This window comes from Periplaneta americana, chromosome 4 (assembly GCF_040183065.1).
Source record: "Periplaneta americana isolate PAMFEO1 chromosome 4, P.americana_PAMFEO1_priV1, whole genome shotgun sequence".
Classification (NCBI taxonomy): Eukaryota; Metazoa; Arthropoda; class Insecta; order Blattodea; family Blattidae; genus Periplaneta; species Periplaneta americana.
Genome location: NC_091120.1, coordinates 201,867,577 through 201,890,099, shown reverse-complemented (window position 1 = coordinate 201,890,099; position 22,523 = coordinate 201,867,577). Strand labels below are relative to the sequence as shown.

At 36.7% G+C, this 22,523-nt stretch overlaps 1 protein-coding gene across 1 annotated transcript; it reads right to left on the bottom strand.

The window, feature by feature from the left end:
- Positions 1 to 221: 221 nt before the first annotated feature.
- Positions 222 to 21,578, bottom strand: LOC138698618 (gastrula zinc finger protein XlCGF57.1-like). The gene is made up of 5 exons (XM_069824678.1): positions 21,496 to 21,578; positions 12,182 to 12,285; positions 11,861 to 11,983; positions 7,165 to 7,241; positions 222 to 4,163 (listed from the first exon to the last, which is right to left on the bottom strand). The coding sequence occupies exons 2-5, from the start codon at positions 12,278 to 12,280 to the stop codon at positions 3,182 to 3,184; spliced, it is 1,281 nt and encodes a 426-aa protein (XP_069680779.1). The 5' UTR covers positions 12,281 to 12,285; positions 21,496 to 21,578; the 3' UTR covers positions 222 to 3,181.
- Between the last annotated feature and the right edge of the window lie 945 nt (positions 21,579 to 22,523).

Genomic DNA, 22,523 nt, shown 5'->3' with positions numbered 1-22,523 from the left:
ACACAGCATATTGGGTACATCTACTGAGTCAGATGTAAAGGGTGATTATGGATTTGACCAACATGGCGCAGTGGAAACGAGCAGAAATAAAGCTAGGTTGAATATTAATATGTAATAAAACATGATTAAATGAAAAATACAATAAGTATCATTATAATATATACAATAAGGTACCGGTAACAGTAGTAAATGATTGAACAATATTAAGAAAATAAATATGAATGACAAAAAAAGTGTAATGGCCGATATGCAGAGAACTTTTCTAAAACTGTATTCAAATGTGCCACATACAAATTCAATATCAACTATTGGCTTATAATTAAAAAAAAAAACTGTGTATATGTCTGTACAGTATTACAACCCTTTTATTATCAAATAGGTAATCGAGAGGAGTGTTCTTATCAATTTCTCATACAAATTGTCTATACAGTAGCGCTAGACGAATCTCAAGCTACAGTACTCCGTATTTCTGTTCCAAATCTGGAACATTCCAAATAATAACTCAGTAGTCGGTTCAGAATATCTATCTTCCTTAATAGCGAACTTCCGAGTGAGTGTGACTGACAATTTAGCTGTCCAAGGAGACTATTTTCCCCTCCCCATACATTTATGCTGTTATGACGTAAGGATATGGTAGGAAGGCTGGTTGGAAAAGATGGGGTTGATGAACGTGGGTCGACCTCGCTGACTGAGCCAGCATACACGGCTCACAATATTGTTATGTTGCATTATTAAATGCAAATTAAGTATTGTTAAAGGATAGTTCTATTTACCACTGAATTTATAATCCAGTGTACTCTCAGAACTTCAAAGGTAGTGTTGCTGATTTGATTGGGCTACATTTGCGATATTCATCGCTTGGTTTTCTGACTAATATAGTTAAAAATTTATCTTCCATTTCAATTCACTGTGGAAAGTAAAACTCGGGAAATAAGATTTTTCAGTCAATCAAATTATTGAGAATAGTTAAGTTAGCGAACATATTATTAATGTCCTGCATCACAGCATCGCAGTCTAAAGTATCTTGCATAGAACTCGCATACGGGTTCAAGTCTTCATTGGGAATTTTCACATAGAAATTTCGAGATGTATGGGACAAATGTACATCCAGCATCATTAAGTTTGTGAAGCTACGATGCTATGATCAGTAGTGAAATCCGGTTTCAAAGACTATATATAATGGTTGGGGATAATCATGCTCATCACACATGATCGTTCACCTCTGCTGAGGCCAGAAGATGGCTGGTCGATCTTGGTCCTTCATGCTATGTCCCACCACAGATTTCATAATTAATCCAGTTTGCAATTTATGACAAGAGCTAAGAATGGGCACACTAAATTCATGCTGTGGTTCTACGTTGTGTATATTGTATCGTAACCTGGCACCTTTATTAAGTGGTCCTTGTTGACATTAAGTTTTTGTAAATAATATACATGATATATACAGAACTTTCAAATCACTAAGTTAGATGCCAGGATAAATGAAACACAATCATTCAGCTAAACTGACCTGAATGTAACAGATGCTAGGAAGGTATTGTGACGACAGGCCGAATAATCTCGGCACTTCAGGGAACTTCGTGCGCGTCCGGCAGAGGAGAGGGGGGGCGCGAGGAGGCGACACGCTGTTCCGCGGCAGAGAGGGTTAAGTAATGCGCCTGCGACTGAAGGAAGAAATCCAGAGAAGTCGAGAGGCGCCATCTTCTGGGCATCTGCAGATTGATCGCGAAATCGTACTTTCTGGAAATTATGGTTGGGTTATAAAGAGGAGACGCAAGTGAGCTGAGCAGTTGAAGTAGCAGTCGTTGCTAGTTTCGGACAGCAAGGCAGTCAGTCTTGTGTAGCAGTGAAGCCAGCTTCGAGACCGGAGTTCGACTTGAGTGTGTCCGTAACTGTGGGAGCGTCCTGGCCAGTGGACTGTCCCTGGAAGTCCTGAGTTTGACTGCAGTGGACCGCAGTTGTGGGACCTGAGTTCGAAGTTCAGTGGACTGTCTCTGAAGGTCTGGGGTTCGAGATACTGCGAACTCGAGTGACTGAGCTAGAAGAACTAGCCAAGGCAAACAAACTGTGAACTGAGAACTGACAGTTCTGAGTTGTAAATAGTGCTTTGTGAACATTAGTTAAGATTAGGAGTACATTGTTATTCTCAATAATCCAAGTAAATTGTCATTGTCGTCTATGGAGTGCAATAACGAATACTGTGTTGCTGTGTGGAGTGGAAATCCCACTGTTGACGGTAGTGTTTACATTCAATTATAGAAAGTGATTATTGTTAAAACAATAAAATTACATTATTGTTTTGTATAAAAGTTACAGTATCATTCAGTTATTTGTAATAATACACGGTCATGTACAATCCACAAATTTGCCTTATTTAAATGTGAAAGAAGGCATTTAAACAACGTAGTTTAAAATGTCACTTAAAATACTTAGTTTTACCTTCTACATAAAAATGTTTGAGATAAGGTTTACTTATCTCTTATCTAGTACATCTTACATACTACATATGAATTCATCCTCACCGATCACTAGAAGATTAATACATCAGTAAAAGGTTACATATTACTTACCAATCATTTCATTTACTTGTTTCTTTTTTCAATTTTTTTAGAGTGCCTCTGGAACTGTTCACTTGCTTAGAATCTCAAATCTATTTTTAAATACATCTATACTGTTTTCAGTATTGCAGACTGTAGGACATGAAAAGAAAAGCCATTTGATATGCTTTTAAAAATGTGTTTATACAATTTTCGTGTCCAGCCAGCAGCATAGCTCAGGCGGTAGCGCGTTTGCCTCCTAATCCGGAATTGCGCTCGAGCGTGGGTTCGATTCCCGCTTGGCCTGATTATCTGGTTGGGTTTTTCAGAGGTTTACTTCAACTGTAAGACAAATATCGGGTAATCTATGAAGAATCCTCGGTCTCATCTCGCTATCACCAATTCCATCGACGCTAAATAACCAAGTAAAATTCTTTGTGTTACACATTCGTTCCTGGAGGATATGGATGTTTAGTTTTTATATACTACAAATACATCAGAAAGTACTTTCTTCTGCGGAGATGTACCAAATCTTTGAGCTCAGTAGAATTCAAGTATTTCACACATATACAGATAAAACTGCACTGTGTTGTGTAAATGCACACACAGTGCAAGAAGTTAATCTCACTAAAGAAACAGAATATCTATGATTTTTCGCCAGTGTGAATACGCACGTGCCTCTTGAGATGTGTGGGATCTGAAAAGCTCCGATCACAAACGAGACACGAGAAAGGCTTCTCGCCTGTGTGATTGCGTATATGTCTCTTAATAGACGCAGATTGCGTAAATCTCACACCACACACGTTGCATTGGAATGGCTTTTCCCCTTTGTGTATTCGTGAATGTCTCTTCAAAGATGTCGATAAAGAGAAATTCTTACCGCACACATCACAGTTGTATGGCTTCTCGCCGGTATGAAGTCTAATATGAATTCTCAGATTACCAGACACTGCGAAACGTCTTCCACAAATGTCACACGTGTACGGCTTCTCCCCGGAGTGTTGTCTCTTATGGACTTTTAAATTCCGTGCCTCTGTGAAACATCTACCACAGACATCACACTTGAATGGTTTTTCGCCCGAGTGTGCTCGTAAATGTCTTTTTAAGGAATTTGATTGTGTGAATAGTTTGCTACACAAAGTACACTGGTATGGTTTTTCCCCTGTGTGCTTGCGAATATGTTTAACAAGTTTACCAGATTCTGAAAAAGCCATATCGCAATTATCACATTTGAAAGGTTTTTCCCCGGTGTGTGTGAACATATGCCTCCTAAGAGAGGTCGGGTGGGTAAAAGGTAAATAACACACATTACATATCAATTGTTTCTTTCCTGTTGCAGTCTCTAAGTGATTCTGATTCACCGACTGTGATAAATGCATATCACATTTCAGTTGACTCTCGAGAGTCACTACATTCCCACGGCTTTTGGGACTAGGCTGTTCCACCAGACATTTACAGACGTTGCGTTTGAATGAATTTTCAACTGTGTGAGCTTGGAAATCAATAACGTTTCCATTGAGGATTTTCTCTGAGCAGATGTCTGTGTTCTTGCCAGTAGTTCTCTGGTCATCAAGCACTGCTATGCAGGAATTTGAAGCCTGTGTGATGTTAACAGCATCTGCAACGCTAGAATCAAAACAAGGATCATTTTTGCAATATCAGAGCTTCGTAATAATAAAACATTGTGACTTTCTTTCATCAACTGCAGCAACCTCTACTTGTAAACATTTTTAAGAAACTAAGTGACCATTATGAATGTTGTAGAGGAAAATAATGAAAAATAATTTGAACATGTGTTTTATAGGCCATATTCTATTTTTAATATATATTAATGACTTTTTAAAAATTGACTTACAACAATACAATGGTGTTCACTATTCTTATGCAGATGACACAGTTTTACTTCTTGGTGGAAAAACCCGGTATGATGCATATAATAATTCAAATAATGGACTTAATTTAATAAAAAAAAAAATGGTTTGACATAAATTATCTTTCTATCAACGAAAATAAAACCATAATTATTCCATTCTCATTATCTGAAAAATGTAACAAACCTCCTACATAAATATTAAGTATTAGTGATTGTTGTCTTATACAGTGTAAATGTCCGATTATTAAAGAGTCCTCTGAAGTTAAGTATTTAGGCATAATTTTCGATAATCATTTAAAATGGAACCAACATATTAATAATCTTTGTAATAAATTACGTAAAATAGTATATTATTTTGTTTTATTGAGGAATTACTTGTCAATAAGTTTATTACACACAATATATTTAACTTTATTTCAATCGGTAATTATGTATGAAATTACAGGATGGGATAGCTCAATTAAATCCAATTTCAATTCACTTTATTTATTACAGAAGAAAATAATTAAAATATGTCTTCATAAACCTATTGATTTTCCATCTCAAAATTTGTTTTTAGACTTTAATGTACTTAACGTAAGACAAATTTATTATACTGTATTAATAAAATTCATGCATAAAAATCGAAATAATTTTGAATTGTATTCTCATAGTTATGAAACAAAAGGTATAAATTCCTTAAAATTGTTTGAACCAAAATGCAACACTGTTACAGTATTTAATCATAGTAGTAATTTAGGCCCAAGAATATATAACAAATTTATATTTAAATATCATAATCTTGTCAATTGTAATAGTTCTAGTATTAAATTTAAAAAGTTATGTATGGATTTTATAAAAACTGAAAAATTGTAAATTTATATTTATATACTATAATTGCATAGTAGACATAAGACAAATTGTATTGTATAATTATTAATTTCAATTCAGGAATCCGACCCTGTACACGAGTTCTCCTCTTTCAGGGGTGAGCTAGAGTTTTTATGTATATAAACTGTGTCCGGGACAAAATTTACCAATAAGAAAGTTTAATAACTCGCGGAATAATGGAGATAGGAAAATGAAATTTGCGGCAAATGAAAGAGGGACATTTTAAGTTTTATATGTGATGTTGGCAACATTTGGTCATTGTTGTTGACATAGCTGTAATTAAAATGGCGTTCACAGTGCAACAAAAAGTTCAATCCTGCTATTGGCTTGCCGAATTCAAGTATCCGAAGATAGTGGAGAGAAGATTTAGACAACAGTGGCCTGAGAAGCAACCACCAGGTAGGCACGCAATAACAACTTGGCACAGAAAGCTTCTTGAGAGAAAACACCACGCGGGAAGAAAGTGACAGAAGCGCAAGTCGACAGAATTCCAACAGAGCCCGTGTAAGTCTGTTCGCCGTGCCAACAGGGAACTTGCAATTCCAAAGTCAACTATCCACGATGTTCTGCACAAAGAGGTTACGTCTGCATGCATACAAGATTCAATTGGTTCAAAAGTTGAAACCAAACGACTTGCCTGCACGATATGATTTCGCTAGCGACATGCTGTTGAAAATTGATATTGAAAATGGATATCTGCAGAAGGTCGTGTTTAGTGATGAGTCCACCTTCCACGTCTGTGGGATCGTCAACAGGCATAATTGTCGCATCTGGGGATTAGAAAATCCGCATGTAGTGAGGGAATTGGAAAGAGACAGCCCTAAGATTAATGTTTGGTGCGGACTTACACATGAAACTGTGATTGGACCGTTCTTTTTTGTGGAAAACACTATCAATGGAAATGTGTATCTTGATATGCTGCAAAATTACGCCATCTCTCAAATTCCACAGGGATATGTTTTCCAACAAGACGGAGCTCCGCCTCATTACGCATTACATGTTACAGATCACTTGAATGAATGCTTTCCTCAGCGATGGATTGGTCGAGGTGGACCTACAGCATGGCCTCCCAGATCCCCAGACCTAACCCCACTGGACTTCTTTTTTTGGGGATACATAAAAGACACTGTGTACAAGACTGTAGTGGCAGATTTGGAGGATCTGCGTCGGAGAATTGTCGCTGCTTGTGCAACTGTCACTCCAGAGATGTTACGAAACACATGGCAAGAACTTGAATATCGCCTGGACATCTGTCGTGCTACAAGAGGTGCACACACAGAAGTTTATTAGTAGTCATTCGAAACTTTGGAAGTCCCTTTGTCAATTCCCGCAAACAGCATTTTCATCCATCAATTATTTGGTGAGTTATTAAACTTTCTTATTGGTAAATTTTGTCCCGGACACCCTGTATTATATTTTGTTACAATTATTAGCAAAATAATAAATAAATAAATATACATAAGAAAGGGCGTCAGTGAACATGGAATTTTGTTTTACAAGTATATTTGTATGTTCCAGATTATTAAAGGAATTTACTTGCAGTTTATAGATTACTAGTTACATCAAAGCGTAGTACAGTATCCATTTTCTGTACTGTTTGTTTTGACACGTACTGTATGAGGATGTCAGCCCAGAAATTCAACACATGTGAACTAGAAAGGTCACTTTATAACGAAATACGACTGACACTCTTGCAAATGTGACAAGATTGTTTATAATTCTGATTACAGTTTATAATGACACTGACCAACAAGACGGTAAATTTGTGGAATTTGGTTACTGAAAATCTACGAAACGATTTACAATAACATTGAAGTATTACATCTGTGAAATACAATTTTTTTAGATGTTGAAAGACAGAGTAAAATCGCATACCACACTCACCTGTCAGCTCCATCGTCCTCAGTATTTTCTTCCAGGCACAGCTCCGGCTTCACCATTATCACATGACGTGAGCCCTCCTGAGGAAGGCGATAAAGAATCCACATTACAGAGAGTTCTGACACAACAATTATTACGGACCAGGAAAAGGAGACTGACAGTCATTTAGATGCAAGATAATTGATAGCCGAACTCGACCAATACTTCGTGTCAAATTATGGAATGGGCTTTTCAATATTGTAGAAACAGAGCGTGATGCATCTGATAATACAATATATATGATATGATATATTTCGTCACAGCACTTCTTTACATGTAATGGTGGACCTCACATTTCTGTATCCGGTGCCACCATTAACATATTATTACAATAACACATTATTTGCAGTACACGTCTACACCAATACTCCCAATTGCACTATGTATCTTTTTTGTTATTTGGTCGAAACTCCCCTTCAGTATTTCTCCTACATTTGATTTGCTATTCTCTATTTGTTCCTTAATCCTAATATATCTAATATTCTATATTACTTTCACACCCCCTTTATCCTCTAACTACTATTCCCTAAACTATCAATTTCAAATTATCTCTATAAATTATCATATTGCTCAGCACCCATACATTTAATTATTTGTCCTATTTGTTCTTTGACCTTTTCTCCTATCTTTCTCTTGTATTCATTTACTGTTCCAACGTTCAAATGTTAGTACTAATTTTATGCTGTCAGTTGTTCACTTCTCTTAACCCTTTCTCACTATTTTCTCTCATTCCTATTTGCGCTCACTTTCACTTTCTCACTATTCTGCTTACACTTAATCCATTGTCACTATTCTCACATCCTATAAATAGCCTCCTTATATTTTATTCTACACGTCTGCTTATACACTTTCTCTCTCCCCTATACTTCTCGATCTTTTCCTGTTTCCCTTTATTTGCACTTTTTGATGACCTCCACATTTTTTTAAACGTATCAAATATCTCTGCTATATCCTTTATTTCTTCTTCTATTCCACTTTTATTTTTTCCCCCCACGCTATCTGATAATACAGACTGGGCATAGCTCATTTCATGGATTCGCAGCATTTTCCTGCCTGCAGTCAATCGTGAGTGATATTTCATTAGAGAGTATAGTAGTGTTGTGCAATGGCGAAATATTCTCTGCGTTCTCGTAAATTCATCTCGAAGACATACTGTACATCAAGTGCAGAATATTGTGTGGCAGAACAAGACAAGCATTTATATGTAAATTTCATGGTAGCCCATGACGTTTTCGTTTTCTTTTCCGGTCAAGCAGAGAATTTGCTTTATTAAATTTATCCACCAATTTTAATATTTTTTTTCGAGGGAAATTTACTTCTAAATACTGTCTTGTTCTGCCACACAACTTTCTACACTTGATATATGAATACATCTTCAAGATGAATATACAACGACACTGAATATCTCACTATTGCTCAACACTATTGTACTCTCTAATGAAATCTCTCTCATGACTGCAGAACGCAGTTCTACTACTTTGATGAAACCTCACTCACAGCTGACAGCAATTGGGAAGAGCATCACACTTTCATTAAAGGAAATGCCAGCAACTACATGAGGCTCAGACCGCAAAGCAGCTGAGCAATATATCGGATCTATTCAACCTGCCCGAATGTGAATAGAAGTGTATCTGATGCCTACCATCTGCACTTGCGTGATTCGAGTTCCGTATATTGCGGATAGATGGCAGGACTGTGATCCATTTTCAATTTGTACACTGAGCCATGCTGTACATGTGTAGTATCTTTGAGAAAAGTTATGGCGTGTACTAGGGTGAGTGTATGTATACCGTATTTACTCGAATATTTCATGCACTTTTTTCCCGCAATTTCGATCTATAAATTAAGGGTGGGTGAATTAAGCGAGGAATTTCACAAGCTGGTATTTTTAAGGGTAAAAATCACAAAACTACGCAGTTCCCTTACATATCCTAGTAACTTGTCTTCAAGATCAGGGAATTTTCCACTTTTTGGCCCACGAAATGCTTTCCTTGATGCATTTGTTTCTTGAAGAGCTTGTTTTTGTTTCCTCCAGTAGCGAATATTAAATTCTGGAACTGTGAATTCACGTCCAGCTGCTCTGTTGCCATGTGTTTCTGCATACGCAATAACTTTTAATTTGAAGGACGCAGTATGACTCGAATATCGGGATTTACCTTCATTGTTAAAACTTTTAACAGACGGCTTTTGACAGGTCTCCCTTTTTGAGTCTCAAACTCAACTGATGCGATCCAACACAAAGCTTTCAAACCACACCCATTCAAATGGTAGGGGGAGGTCAATACCCTATACCGGTATTTTTAAAGGACTTTCATAGACGAGAAGGGTGCGCCTGTAACAGGTAGCTGTCTGGTCCCAAATACCGCTATGTACTCTCTCGTTACGGCATTTAAGATACCGTACATTCAGGGCTCCTCAACATAACACACCTCATTACTTCAAGTTTCAGCATGTACTTGTTACAGTATTTCACGAATATTAAATGCGTGAAATATACGAGGAAATTAATTTATTAAATTATATAGTAAATAATTTGGGTGCGTGAAATATGCGATGGCGTGAATTACGCGAGTAAATACGGTAAGTGTAGTGTAAGGAATGGGTGAGGAAGGGAGAAGGGGAAACCCAGTGCCAGCACATAGCCTACTCCTATCGAATAGCACCAAGGGGGCTGCCATGCTTAACGTCCCCATCCACCGGACGAATCACTATTAATAGTGGCATATGCGCTGTGGAGAGATTTGTGATTTGGTGCATATTGGTGCACAATCTAGTGATTAGAAGTTGTGCACCACTCTCTCTCCTAGTCCTGAGGTAGAAATTTTACATGAAAATTTCTGACCCCGCTGGGAATAGAACCCAGGCCGGCTAGTCTGGAAGCAGATGTGCTGTCTCAGAGCTAACTCGGCGGATGCTAAGTGACTGGAAATGTAATGGTACTTTGGTCGCAGGAATTAGAGCTGGAACATCAGAATGTGTTTTGTCTTAGACTGTCGTCATTTCAGCTAACATCATTTGCTATTTTATATCAATGAATTCGATTAACGACAAATTTTTACTAAAATCCAATTTGCGGAATCGTGTACGAGAATGTTTCTTCTGGATGACTAACATAAGTGTTTTAGTAGCACTTCCAAATTTCATTGTCAAACATAAAACTATTATTCTCATTCCACTGAATAAAGCTCATTATTTTAGAGATCACATGAGCGAATATGAAAACTGTTTTATTTAATTGTTATTAGAGGTGAAAAACTCGCTCCAGTGCCGGGGATCGAACCCATCCTTCGTTCTACGTACCAAGCTCTCTAACCATTGAGCTATGCCGAAATTCAATCAACAGCATCAGATCGAATCCCTCCCCTCTAGTGTTTTTCCCTTTGTGGCTTTACATTATATGTCGAACATGTATCCAATGGAGGGGGGAAGGAACTGACCACCCTACCTCATTATTTCCTGACATAGTTGCCTCATAAGTGATGCCTTGTTGGGATCACTTGTGAGGTTCAGACTTGTCTTCGGACAGTTGACTAAACAACAACAGTATAATATTCACTACAAAAGCCATTTGCTAGAGTTTTTGGATTATGAGCAGAGAACGGAAGTTCAGGCATTATGAATAATTAACATAGGCATGATAAATACCTAAACTAAGCAGGCAAAAAGGCATTATAAATAGCTAAAATACAAAATAAAAGGCAATTACAAAAACCTTGCACTATACTCACAACCTTGCATTTTCAATAAAGGGATTTTGGCAGCAAGAAAAGCTTTACATAAGTCGAATGCAAATTGAGATTTTCGACTCGATGTTGCAATTACTGTTGGAAGCAAGGAAATCTTCTTCCCAGTAGCCTTGGAAAATGCATTTTTGTGTTTGGTTGTTCTGATATGTTGCGATATGAAATGTTTAGCAAGCTACAACAACGTGGCAATGAAAACTGAAAGAAAAATAACCGTTAAAAATAACGTTAGACCCGCACTCATTGTTGCCTTGTCAAATAAACACAAGCAATAATTAAAACGCTTACTGTTATACATTTCTGCACGGCAGCACTCATTGTTGCAAAGAGAATATGAACTGACTGAAAGACAATAATATACATTCGGTGAAGTCACTTTCATTGTAGCAGTTATAGAAATAAATTAAAATATACCTGTAGGCAATTTTAATAATGAATTAATAAATAATAGATAAATAATCAACTAAAGGCAAAAAAAAAAAACATTTAGTTTGTGAATTAGGCATTTATATTGAAAAAGGCAGAAAAGGGCAACATAAAACTGTGATGTTTCAATCACAAAGGTATAATTCGTACAGATTTACTTTCAAAATGAAGATAGATTTAACACATTTAAAAAGACATTCTGCCAAAGTTCCGGCCTCTGAATTTATGAGATATATTCTCCTAGCAACATTCGCGAAAGTAAATAATGTAGGACACCATCATTTGAGTTGGCTACTACAAATATTTTTCTTTTCCAACTTAGACGTTATATCACAGTTGATGTGGTATGATTACCTAAACAGAAAGAACTTCTAACAGAAAATATCAAAAAGGCTATCATGTCATCATTTAAACCCTGTGGAGGATGTTCCACATTTACTGAATGTGACTAATAGAACAAGAGCATAACATGATCAAAAGAATACACTTACCTCAGCTTCACACTTCACCACAGGAAATGTAGCTGACAAAGAAGGCTCTGATGTGGTCTCACAGTTGGGGTCCAGGCTCTCCTCTTTTATTCGAACCACATCCAGATTGGATGAATTCCCTTCCTGGAAATGTTACCAACACAATGCTAGAGTTCGCTAGACGTTGATTTGAGTTTTAAAGCGTGCTATGTGAAGTTGAAATATGATTTCAAAAGGTATATCCTAGCATTTATGTTTCAAGACGCTAAGTATTTTCAGGTGAAGAGATCACATTTGCCACACACAAGTGTTGCAGTACATAATAGAGAATAGAAATGATACCTGTCTTCGAACCTGTATTGAAGGTTTCTCTTCAAAATCTGTGTTATCACTTGATCCAGCCAGTGGGTCTATATCAGATTCCTTCTTGATCCAATCCATCGTATCTGAAGAACAGAATCACAAACTGATGTTTATTAGCAGCATGCCATCTGATTTACATAACAGCAAAGAGTTATTTATTGCTATGCTTCCTCATCAGTTTCAGCGACATTCCTCTGTAGCACATGAACAATCAAACAAATTATCCAAATCTGGCTCTCAGGTATAGCGCCCTTGAAATTATTCAATTAAAGAAGTTATGCAAATCTGGGTTTCAGGTACAACTCCCTTGAAATTATTCAATAAAAGAAACTGTGCAAATCAGGCTTTCAGATATAGCTCCCTTGAAATTATTCAATAAAAGAAACTGTGCAAATCAGGCTTTCAGATATAGCTCCCTTGAAATTATTCAATAAAAGAAACTGTGCAAATCAGGCTTTCAGATATAGCTCCCTTGAAATTATTCAATAAAAGAAACTGTGCAAATCAGGCTTTCAGATATAGCTCCCTTGAAATTATTCAATAAAAGAAACTGTGCAAATCAGGCTTTCAGATATAGCTCCCTTGAAATTATTCAATAAAAGAAACTGTGCAAATCAGGCTTTCAGATATAGCTCCCTTGAAATTATTCAGTAAAAGAAACTGTGCAAATCAGGCTTTCAGATATAGCGCCATTGAAATTATTCAATAAAAGAAACTGTGCAAATCAGGCCTTCAGATATAGCGCCATTGAAATTATTCAATAAAAGAAACTGTGCAAATCAGGCCTTCAGATATAGCTCCCTTGAAATTATTCAATAAAAGAAACTGTGCAAATCAGGCTTTCAGATATAGCGCCATTGAAATTATTCAATAAAAGAAACTGTGCAAATCAGGCCTTCAGATATAGCTCCCTTGAAATTATTCAGTAAAAGAAACTGTGCAAATCAGGCTTTCAGGTATAGCTCCCTTGAAATTATTCAATAAAAGAAACTGTGCAAATCAGGCCTTCAGATATAGCGCCATTGAAATTATTCAATAAAAGAAACTGTGCAAATCAGGCCTTCAGATATAGCGCCATTGAAATTATTCAATAAAAGAAACTGTGCAAATCAGGCTTTCAGATATAGCGCCATTGAAATTATTCAATAAAAGAAACTGTGCAAATCAGGCTTTCAGATATAGCTCCCTTGAAATTATTCAATAAAAGAAACTGTGCAAATCAGGCTTTCAGATATAGCTCCCTTGAAATTATTCAATAAAAGAAACTGTGCAAATCAGGCTTTCAGATATAGCTCCCTTGAAATTATTCAATAAAAGAAACTGTGCAAATCAGGCTTTCAGATATAGCTCCCTTGAAATTATTCAATAAAAGAAACTGTGCAAATCAGGCTTTCAGATATAGCTCCCTTGAAATTATTCAATAAAAGAAACTGTGCAAATCAGGCTTTCAGGTATAGCTCCCTTGAAATTATTCAATAAAAGAAACTGTGCAAATTAGGCTTTCAGATATAGCTCCCTTGAAATTATTCAATAAAAGAAACTGTGCAAATCAGGCTTTCAGATATAGCGCCATTGAAATTATTCAATAAAAGAAACTGTGCAAATCAGGCCTTCAGATATAGCTCCCTTGAAATTATTCAGTAAAAGAAACTGTGCAAATCAGGCTTTCAGATATAGCGCCATTGAAATTATTCAATAAAAGAAACTGTGCAAATCAGGCCTTCAGATATAGCGCCATTGAAATTATTCAATAAAAGAAACTGTGCAAATCAGGCCTTCAGATATAGCTCCCTTGAAATTATTCAATAAAAGAAACTGTGCAAATCAGGCTTTCAGATATAGCGCCATTGAAATTATTCAATAAAAGAAACTGTGCAAATCAGGCCTTCAGATATAGCTCCCTTGAAATTATTCAGTAAAAGAAACTGTGCAAATCAGGCTTTCAGGTATAGCTCCCTTGAAATTATTCAATAAAAGAAACTGTGCAAATCAGGCCTTCAGATATAGCGCCATTGAAATTATTCAATAAAAGAAACTGTGCAAATCAGGCCTTCAGATATAGCGCCATTGAAATTATTCAATAAAAGAAACTGTGCAAATCAGGCTTTCAGATATAGCGCCATTGAAATTATTCAATAAAAGAAACTGTGCAAATCAGGCCTTCAGATATAGCTCCCTTGAAATTATTCAGTAAAAGAAACTGTGCAAATCAGGCCTTCAGATATAGCGCCATTGAAATTATTCAATAAAAGAAACTGTGCAAATCAGGCCTTCAGATATAGCGCCATTGAAATTATTCAATAAAAGAAACTGTGCAAATCAGGCCTTCAGATATAGCGCCATTGAAATTATTCAATAAAAGAAACTGTGCAAATCAGGCTTTCAGATATAGCGCCATTGAAATTATTCAATAAAAGAAACTGTGCAAATCAGGCCTTCAGATATAGCTCCCTTGAAATTATTCAGTAAAAGAAACTGTGCAAATCAGGCTTTCAGATATAGCGCCATTGAAATTATTCAATAAAAGAAACTGTGCAAATCAGGCCTTCAGATATAGCTCCCTTGAAACTATTCAATAAAGGAAACTGTGCAAATCAGGCTTTCAGGTATAGCTCCCTCTGAAAAGAATTGAATAATTATTTATTGTTATGCACCATGATTAGTTTCAGCTACATCCCCATGCAGAGCACGAATAATCAAACAAATTATTTACTGTTGTCCCCCGGACCAGTTCCAGTTATTTCTTTTCAGCACATCACCGGATTCAACACTCAAAATACACTCGGAATATTACACTACCATCTCCGAATGGAAAAACGGCACTTTTCTAAAGAATTATCCATTTCGTGCCAAGACATGATCGTTATGCAGCAAAACAGTCTTCACCACGTGACGGTCTGTGCAGTGGGATAAACATATAGCATAAGGCACGAGAAAGAGACTAACGTGCTTTTCGAGTTCAGACCCTAATCCTCTTCGAAGTAGACCCCTTCTGAATTCACACTCACTCCAATAGCTAATGCACTGCTTCAAGAAATGTAGAAAGTCATTTCTGGAGACTGCTAGCAGGTTCGCCATCACAATCAATTTGATTGCTTCAATGACTTCGAATTTCAAATATTGGAAAGACATCCTTACCAGAACTACCTGTGAGCTAGTTTCTCCCAGAAAACCAAAAATTGCATTACACGTATTTAATGGGAATCTACCGCGCTTGGAGGAATGGGCTAAACAAGTGAATAGGCAGGCTACTTCCCTTCGTACTCAGATTATACACTTTCAACTGTTTCTTTAGTCTTACCAACATAACCTAGTGTGACATGACCAACTCCGCTGTGCAAAATACACGTACAGTACACACAAACAAACCTTACCTAATCGGTTATCGTGTTACATAAAGAGTCCATCGCTGTGGAGTCTGATGTGAAACGACCTTGCCCAGGTACAAATCTTGGTTGGAACAAGTTACCCAGATGGGGTTTTCTTTCCGGGGTCTTCCTCAACCAACTGAAGCAAAATTGTTGGGTACCATGACTCAGCGTTTGACTTCGGGGCTCATTTTGCCATCATTATTTCATATAAACCATCATCCATACCATAGCCCGGGTTAAAATCACGGTGCGCCGTGCTGTATTCGTATAAGAGCGCGACCGTTCGGCTACAAATATTCACAGAATAGGACAGCTAAGCACATTTAGCCTCAGGCTGCAATGTAAACCTTCGGGTCCCTACTACCGACCTAAAAGAATGAGAAAAAACAAGTTTTCTATAATAAGCATCTACGGCCCACACAACCAAAAATGGCCGACATTATCATCACATAATAATATAAAGCTATTATTATACATACGTGCCACTATCTGTGAAATGCCGAATGCCCTGCAACTAACAAAAAGCAAATATCCAAGTATTCGGGAACTTTATACAGCATCAAGAAGGCCGTGCATTTAAGTAAAGAATATTATTTCTTGCCCATTAGCTCTGCGGTGTATAACTTTCTTTATTCTCCTATAACTTCATCCCTTTTAGCCCGGAATATTTTCCTAAGCACCTTACTATAGAACAACCTTAATCTCTGTTCCACTCTCAGAGTGAGAGTCCAAGTTTCACAACCACACAGACCAACGGGTAGTATAACTGTTTTATAAATTTTAATTTCCATTATATTTTAAACCAGGCTAAATGATAAAACGTTCTCGACCGAATAATAGTATGCATTTCCCCCGCCTTTACTGCTGATTTTATTGTTTTATGACTAAAAAATCCTATTTCTAATTGGTGATTATTTTCTTCTCCACATTACAAGTAATCTCCTATTGCTGATTGTAGGGCTAGGATTTTGATGATCTATAAATCATGAAAAAATGTCTTAAAAACAATGAATTTATGACCTAAAAATCTTTCAAAAATTCCCTAAAAATTTATCTTATATTCTAAAATTGGCTTAGTAGGAAAAGAGATTTCCTACTACTTAATATTTAGACTAGTAATTAAATTAAATTCTAGTACCAACATTTAAGTTTATTTAATTTTACATAATTTTTTCTCAGTAGTACACTTTAATTAATTATTTAAACCGATGTACTTTCCATGTAGTCCACCACAAGGCCACTCTTATCCGGAATTAGCAGGAATAGAGGAGTCTATATTGAAGGGGTGGTTGGACTGATCCATTACATGGAGTGTACTACGTTAAAATGGCAATATTTGTGTAGAAAAACGATTAAAATATCATACAAAATAATGGGTATTAATGGACAAAATATGTAGAGAAAATATCAAAGGAAATAAACATTATTTTACATTAATAATGGAGATTTATGGCCAAAATTAAATTAAAATGCCTAAAAAAGACCGAATAAAACAAAAAATGCTCATGAGTTGAAACAGGCAAAAAATGCAAAAAAATGCCCTAACAAATATATCTTAAAACACTTAGTTTATCACATAACATATTTAATACTAAAGCAGCTATGTTTCTCGCTTACTAGAATAAAGATGCAATTTCATCAAAATCCTAGCCCTACTCATAACCTTATTCCTTTGCTGTGGTCAGTGCCATTCTGAGGCTTATATTGGAGTTCCGTAAGAAGTTTTTTTTTTACGATAATGGGTTGTTAGCTCTTCGCCCAACCCACAAGCTAAAGGACCCCTTCACCAGCTGTCCGTGAGTGCTTATTCAATATTTGCAGCTACCCTCCATATCTGGAGGCCGTATCTTCTATCCATAATCTGAGAACATGCCATGGTGATGAGGACTCACAATACATGGACTGTTACAAGCTAGTTTCTGTTAAATGTATTAATAAAACAAAATGCTTATTTTTCCAAATCTCTTCAGAGGAGGGGGCCTTCCACACTGCATAATATGCGACATTTCATTGAACACTAATCATGGCGAATGGGGAGGCAGCTCTGATATTTTTAGTGGAATAACAAAAATTTTCTTGAATTTCTGATTCTCCTCAACATATCGGACAACTTTTGTTTCAGAGATGTTTTTCTAAAGAAAGCTCGTACGAATTTACAACTTGTCTGAAAAATTGACCCCAAGACGAACCCCAACTACGACCTTGTCCGCCTGCGAACCCGGGCCACCTGCGTGACAGTCGGCTACTCTAGACAATGCAGCACCGCAGTGTTTTAATATGCCTATTGCTTGTGGACCACTGAAAGGAACTTTGGAAACAAAGTGATAATATTCCGATAACCATGTGCTTTCAAAGCCATGCGGGCAGCCATGGATTACAGGCAGATAAGGTCGCAGTACTGGAAGTCTATATTATTTTAAAACAAGCTTTAACTTCCCAGAAGTCGCATATTAACTAGTTTAGAAAATATCTAGGTGTCTATCCATAATACATACATATATGCAGGCACGTTATATAGTAGCGAAACGTGACACAATTTTTGGGTAAGTTGGTGTTCGGAAATAGTGATCTATGCCGTGCTCTACGTCGCTAAAATGTAAACGAAAAGCGGAAACTAAATTCTAAATCGATCTTGTTCCTCCTTCGAAAATGTTTGGGAAAGCTCAGCTTGCCCTGTCTACCCTGATGCTTCACCACTGGTTATATTTCCACTGGTTTGCATGAGGACATTTTTGTAGAACTCGACATGCAATTTCAATTTTTCATGCAAATGATCCACATCATAATAGGTAATTTCAAGCAGACAAAATTAACTTTCTCTAAGAAACAATGGCGATATTAGGTGCAGAAGATTTTAGGAAATATTCCAGTTTCTTTGCCTCAAGTTAATTGTAGTTAAATCGAGATGTTTGAGATGGGCAGGGCATGTAGCACATATGGGCGAAACCAGAAATGCATATAAAGTGTTAGTTGGGAGGTCGGAGGGAAAAAGACCTTTGGGGAGGCCGAGACGTAGATGGGAAGATAATATTAAAATGGATTTGAGGGGGTGGGATATGATGATAGAGAATGGATTAATCTAGCTCAGGATAGGGACCGATGGCGGGCTTATGTGAGGGCAGCAATGAATCTCCGGGTTCCATAAAGGCCAGTAAGTAAGTAAGTTAATTGTAGGTCTATATGTGCCAAAGAAGTTTTTAGCTAAGTTGAACTCCAGCATACAACAGTTCTTTGAAAATGAATTTTATTATGTTTTATAAGAAACATAAAATATATATAGCTTTACAGTTGTATGAACACTTTAAAAATGATGATAATTAAAATTGGTAAAAATCAGACATTTTTCGGAGGCTACCCCTCCATCCTCAGTGACATTACCACGACGCTGGTCCTTTAAGCCACATTACATCGCGGTCGAACACCTGAACCAGCGTCGTGGTAATAATAATGATTTATTTTAGCTGGCAGAGTTAAGGCCGTAAGGCCTTCTCTTCCACTCAACCAGCAAAAAGAGTATATACATATGCATGAACTTACAAAGAATTCAACAATTTGATTTAGATGAGAGCTATATGTATACAAGTGTTATTTACGAATTAAACAACAAAATACTATGAACTATTAATTAAACACTGAAATAAACTGTGTAGCAGAATTAAGCTAAAATACATAGAATGTTGTTAATATATTTCAAATAATATTAGATAATAGAAAGAGATTATTATGAGACAATTTTGAAAGTATAGCACAATCAGGATGATGTATAAAGAAAGAAGTAACAATGTAGTCAGTGATAGTTTAAATCAGTATGATTGGAGTGAAATGCTAATAAGGTTATCTTTTAAGCTGTTCTTAAAGGTGTTTATTGTCTTGCAGCCCCTAATACTTTGTGACAAGGAATTCCATTGACGCGAGTTGGATACTGTAAAAGATGATGAATAACAAGATGTTCTATGAAGAGGTATAGTTAGCGTGCCACATAAGTGATCTGGTATTTACGTCGTGGTTAGAGTATAGATAAGAGAAACGAGACGAAAGGTAATTTGGTGTTGAGGTGTGCAGAATTCCAAAGAGTAAAGACAAAGAGTGTAAAGTTCTACGTTCTTTAAATCGGAGCCACGAAAGACTTGTGAAGGACGGTGATATGTGGTCATATCGTCGGATGTTGCACACGTATCTGACGCACATATTCTGAGCTCGCTGTAACTTGATTGACAATTCAGAACTTAGATCACTTAACAAAACGTCACAATAATCGAAGTGGTAATGCCACTGAGGATGGAGGGGCAGCCTCCGAAACATGTCTGATTTTGACTAATTTTAATTATCATCATTTTTAAAGTGTTCATACAACTGTAAAGATATATATATTATATGTTTCTTACCTAACCAATGAATACTGTTTAATTGACCTTACATGTGTGATTTTGATTATGTTTTGTTTGGAAGTTTTCTCTAGATCCTTTTTCTATAGTAACCACATAAATAATGATCTGCATCAACTGCAAATATGGAAACCATGGGCGGAGTTATGGAGGGGGGGCTGGGGAGCACTGCCCCCCAAACTTGTCTGAACACTTTTTTTTTTATCTATTAACGTTAGAAAATCTTGAATTCAAAAGATTTTTCTTGGTTTTTTTTTTAGGATTAAGTTTCTGTGCTTAAATTGAGAATTAATGTATTCAGATCATGTGTCTGGACTATAATATTTATTTTAAATTCCTGAATGTTTAAGAATTTCTATACCTCATTGAGGAATGGAAGCATTGCAATGTTTCTCTTGTAACAACCTGTACTAATATGTTACAAGTCTGCAGGTGTTCACATCACCTCTTGGGGAAATATGAATAGCATACCGGTACTGCAAAATAATGCAGAAAAAAAGAAAAGTGATCCCAGTATAATGTGTAAACTTAAGGACGAGAGATTAAATAAAATAATTAGAATTTACATTTCATATGGTATGTTCAGGAAGTTAAGCTTCAGATAAAAAAGTTACTGTTAGCACTGTTACGTAGTGTTATTGAAGTATACATGTGTTTCTGTATGAGAGAGAAAAATTGGGGGATTGTTTTAAGTTATGCCCTATTATAATTTGTAATAGACCTACTGTTCAAGCCCTATACAATTCGGTCCGAAACACCGCGGATTTGGATGTAACACTGTAAGAAATAAGCCCTCCCCCCAAAAATACCTTTATTAAATTATCATATTCCAATATACTGTACCAGTGTCAAGCTATAACGGGGGAAGAAGGTAAATAATGTCCCCCATATCCTTGTTATATCGGGATTGTATGGTTTTGCTTCTCACCCCCCCCCCCTCCTACCAAGGAAACTGTTCTACTATAAAGTCATCAATGTTAACGAAAATACTATGTTACAGATTAACCTTTGAGATATTTTAATAAACATATATTAATTGACAATAGCATTATGGCTGGGCAAAACCTCGGAAAAAATACCTAACAGAGTATTCAGCCCAAGATGGAATCGAACCCACGCCCGAGCGCAACTCCGAATTATCAGGCAAAGCAAGTCCCATTGAGACAAGCCAGTGGCTGATATAGTGCTTGACAAATTTATTTGTACCCAGATAGGCACGCATCCATATAGGAGCAGCAGCAAAAGAAAAGAAAGGGCAGAAATTACAACATATGACAATAAAATATCCCAAATCATATTGAAGAGAAACGCACCATTTTCGAGAAAAAAAAATATATCCCAACATCTCAGAAAATGTGGTATGGGGGAGGGAGAAAAAGAATAAAATTTTCTCTCTACCTTCAACACACACACACTTTTGTATACGCTCATTCTTCCATTCTTTTTTCCTCTTTCTCCTCACCCCTGTACTTTGTTTCTAATATCCAATTTTATATCTATGTTACATACATTTTCTTTAACACAAAACTTCATTTACCTTGCCGGTGGCGAGACTCGAACCACCATCCTATACCTCTATGTGCAAATACAGGCTGCAGCTCATCGAGATCCGAACATGCTTGCCTCCACAATCACAGATCTCAACTCACTGCACTTCTTTCAATGCAGGCACAAAGTCTTCGATGTATTTGTGTTCTGTGAATAATGAAGAAACTCTCCGTCAATGGATTCTGCAAGGCACTCAGACAATAAGAACGGTTCCAGGAATTAAGGAACATGTTTGGATTTGGATAATACTAGTTGCGGCATATATTCAGGGAGATGGACATTTTGAGCAGTTCATCTACGGCAATGTAAACAGAATGCATCATAATAATTCGAATTAACACAAGTACTGGAGTGCACTAAAGCTGCATCTACACGATTGAATTTTCCATGTGCATACAAATGTAATGCGGGAAGAATATTGAAAGAATCAAGTTTAAAACGCACGTTCAATTAAGATGCAACGGAAGGATTTGCATGAAGGAAATGTAACTAAATAACTAAATAAGATGTAGAAAAAAGAAAAAAATAATATGATGAAAGAGTAATGGAATGGAGAAAAACTCTCTCCGGCACTGGGATTTGAACCCGGGTCTTCAGCTCTACGTGCTGATGCTTTATTCACTAAGTCACACCGGATATCCATCCCGGTGTCGGACAGAATCGTCTCAGTTTAAGTTCCAACTCTTGGGTGCCGGAGAGAGTTTTTCTTCATTCCATTACTCTTTCATCATATGATGACGCAGAATATCTGCATGGAAATATCATATGTACTTCGGTACATTAAAATAATATATATGATATGCGTAAATCACTTCGTGATTTAAGACGGCGCTTATTCCGTCGGATCCTGGCCAACTAGTCACTCATAACAAGTGCACCTCAGCACATGTGTGGACTTCAGTCCTACGTTCATAGACATCTATGACGTAATGCAGAGGGCGGCCACCAGAGGGAACCCAAGAGTAGGAACTTAAACGGAGACGATTCTGTACAACACCGGGATTGGTATCAGAATAT

Bases quoted from the DNA above. Each gene is read 5' to 3' on its own strand.
- LOC138698618 (XM_069824678.1), bottom strand. From the start codon at position 12,280: ATGGATTGGATCAAGAAGGAATCTGATATAGACCCACTGGCTGGATCA. The intron at 7,242-11,860 runs GTAAGTGTATTC...CGCCTTCCTCAG, and splicing joins TGGTGAAGTGTGAAGCTGAG to GAGGGCTCACGTCATGTGAT. The intron at 4,164-7,164 runs GTGAGTGTGGTA...TTTTGATTCTAG, and splicing joins GAGGACGATGGAGCTGACAG to CGTTGCAGATGCTGTTAACA.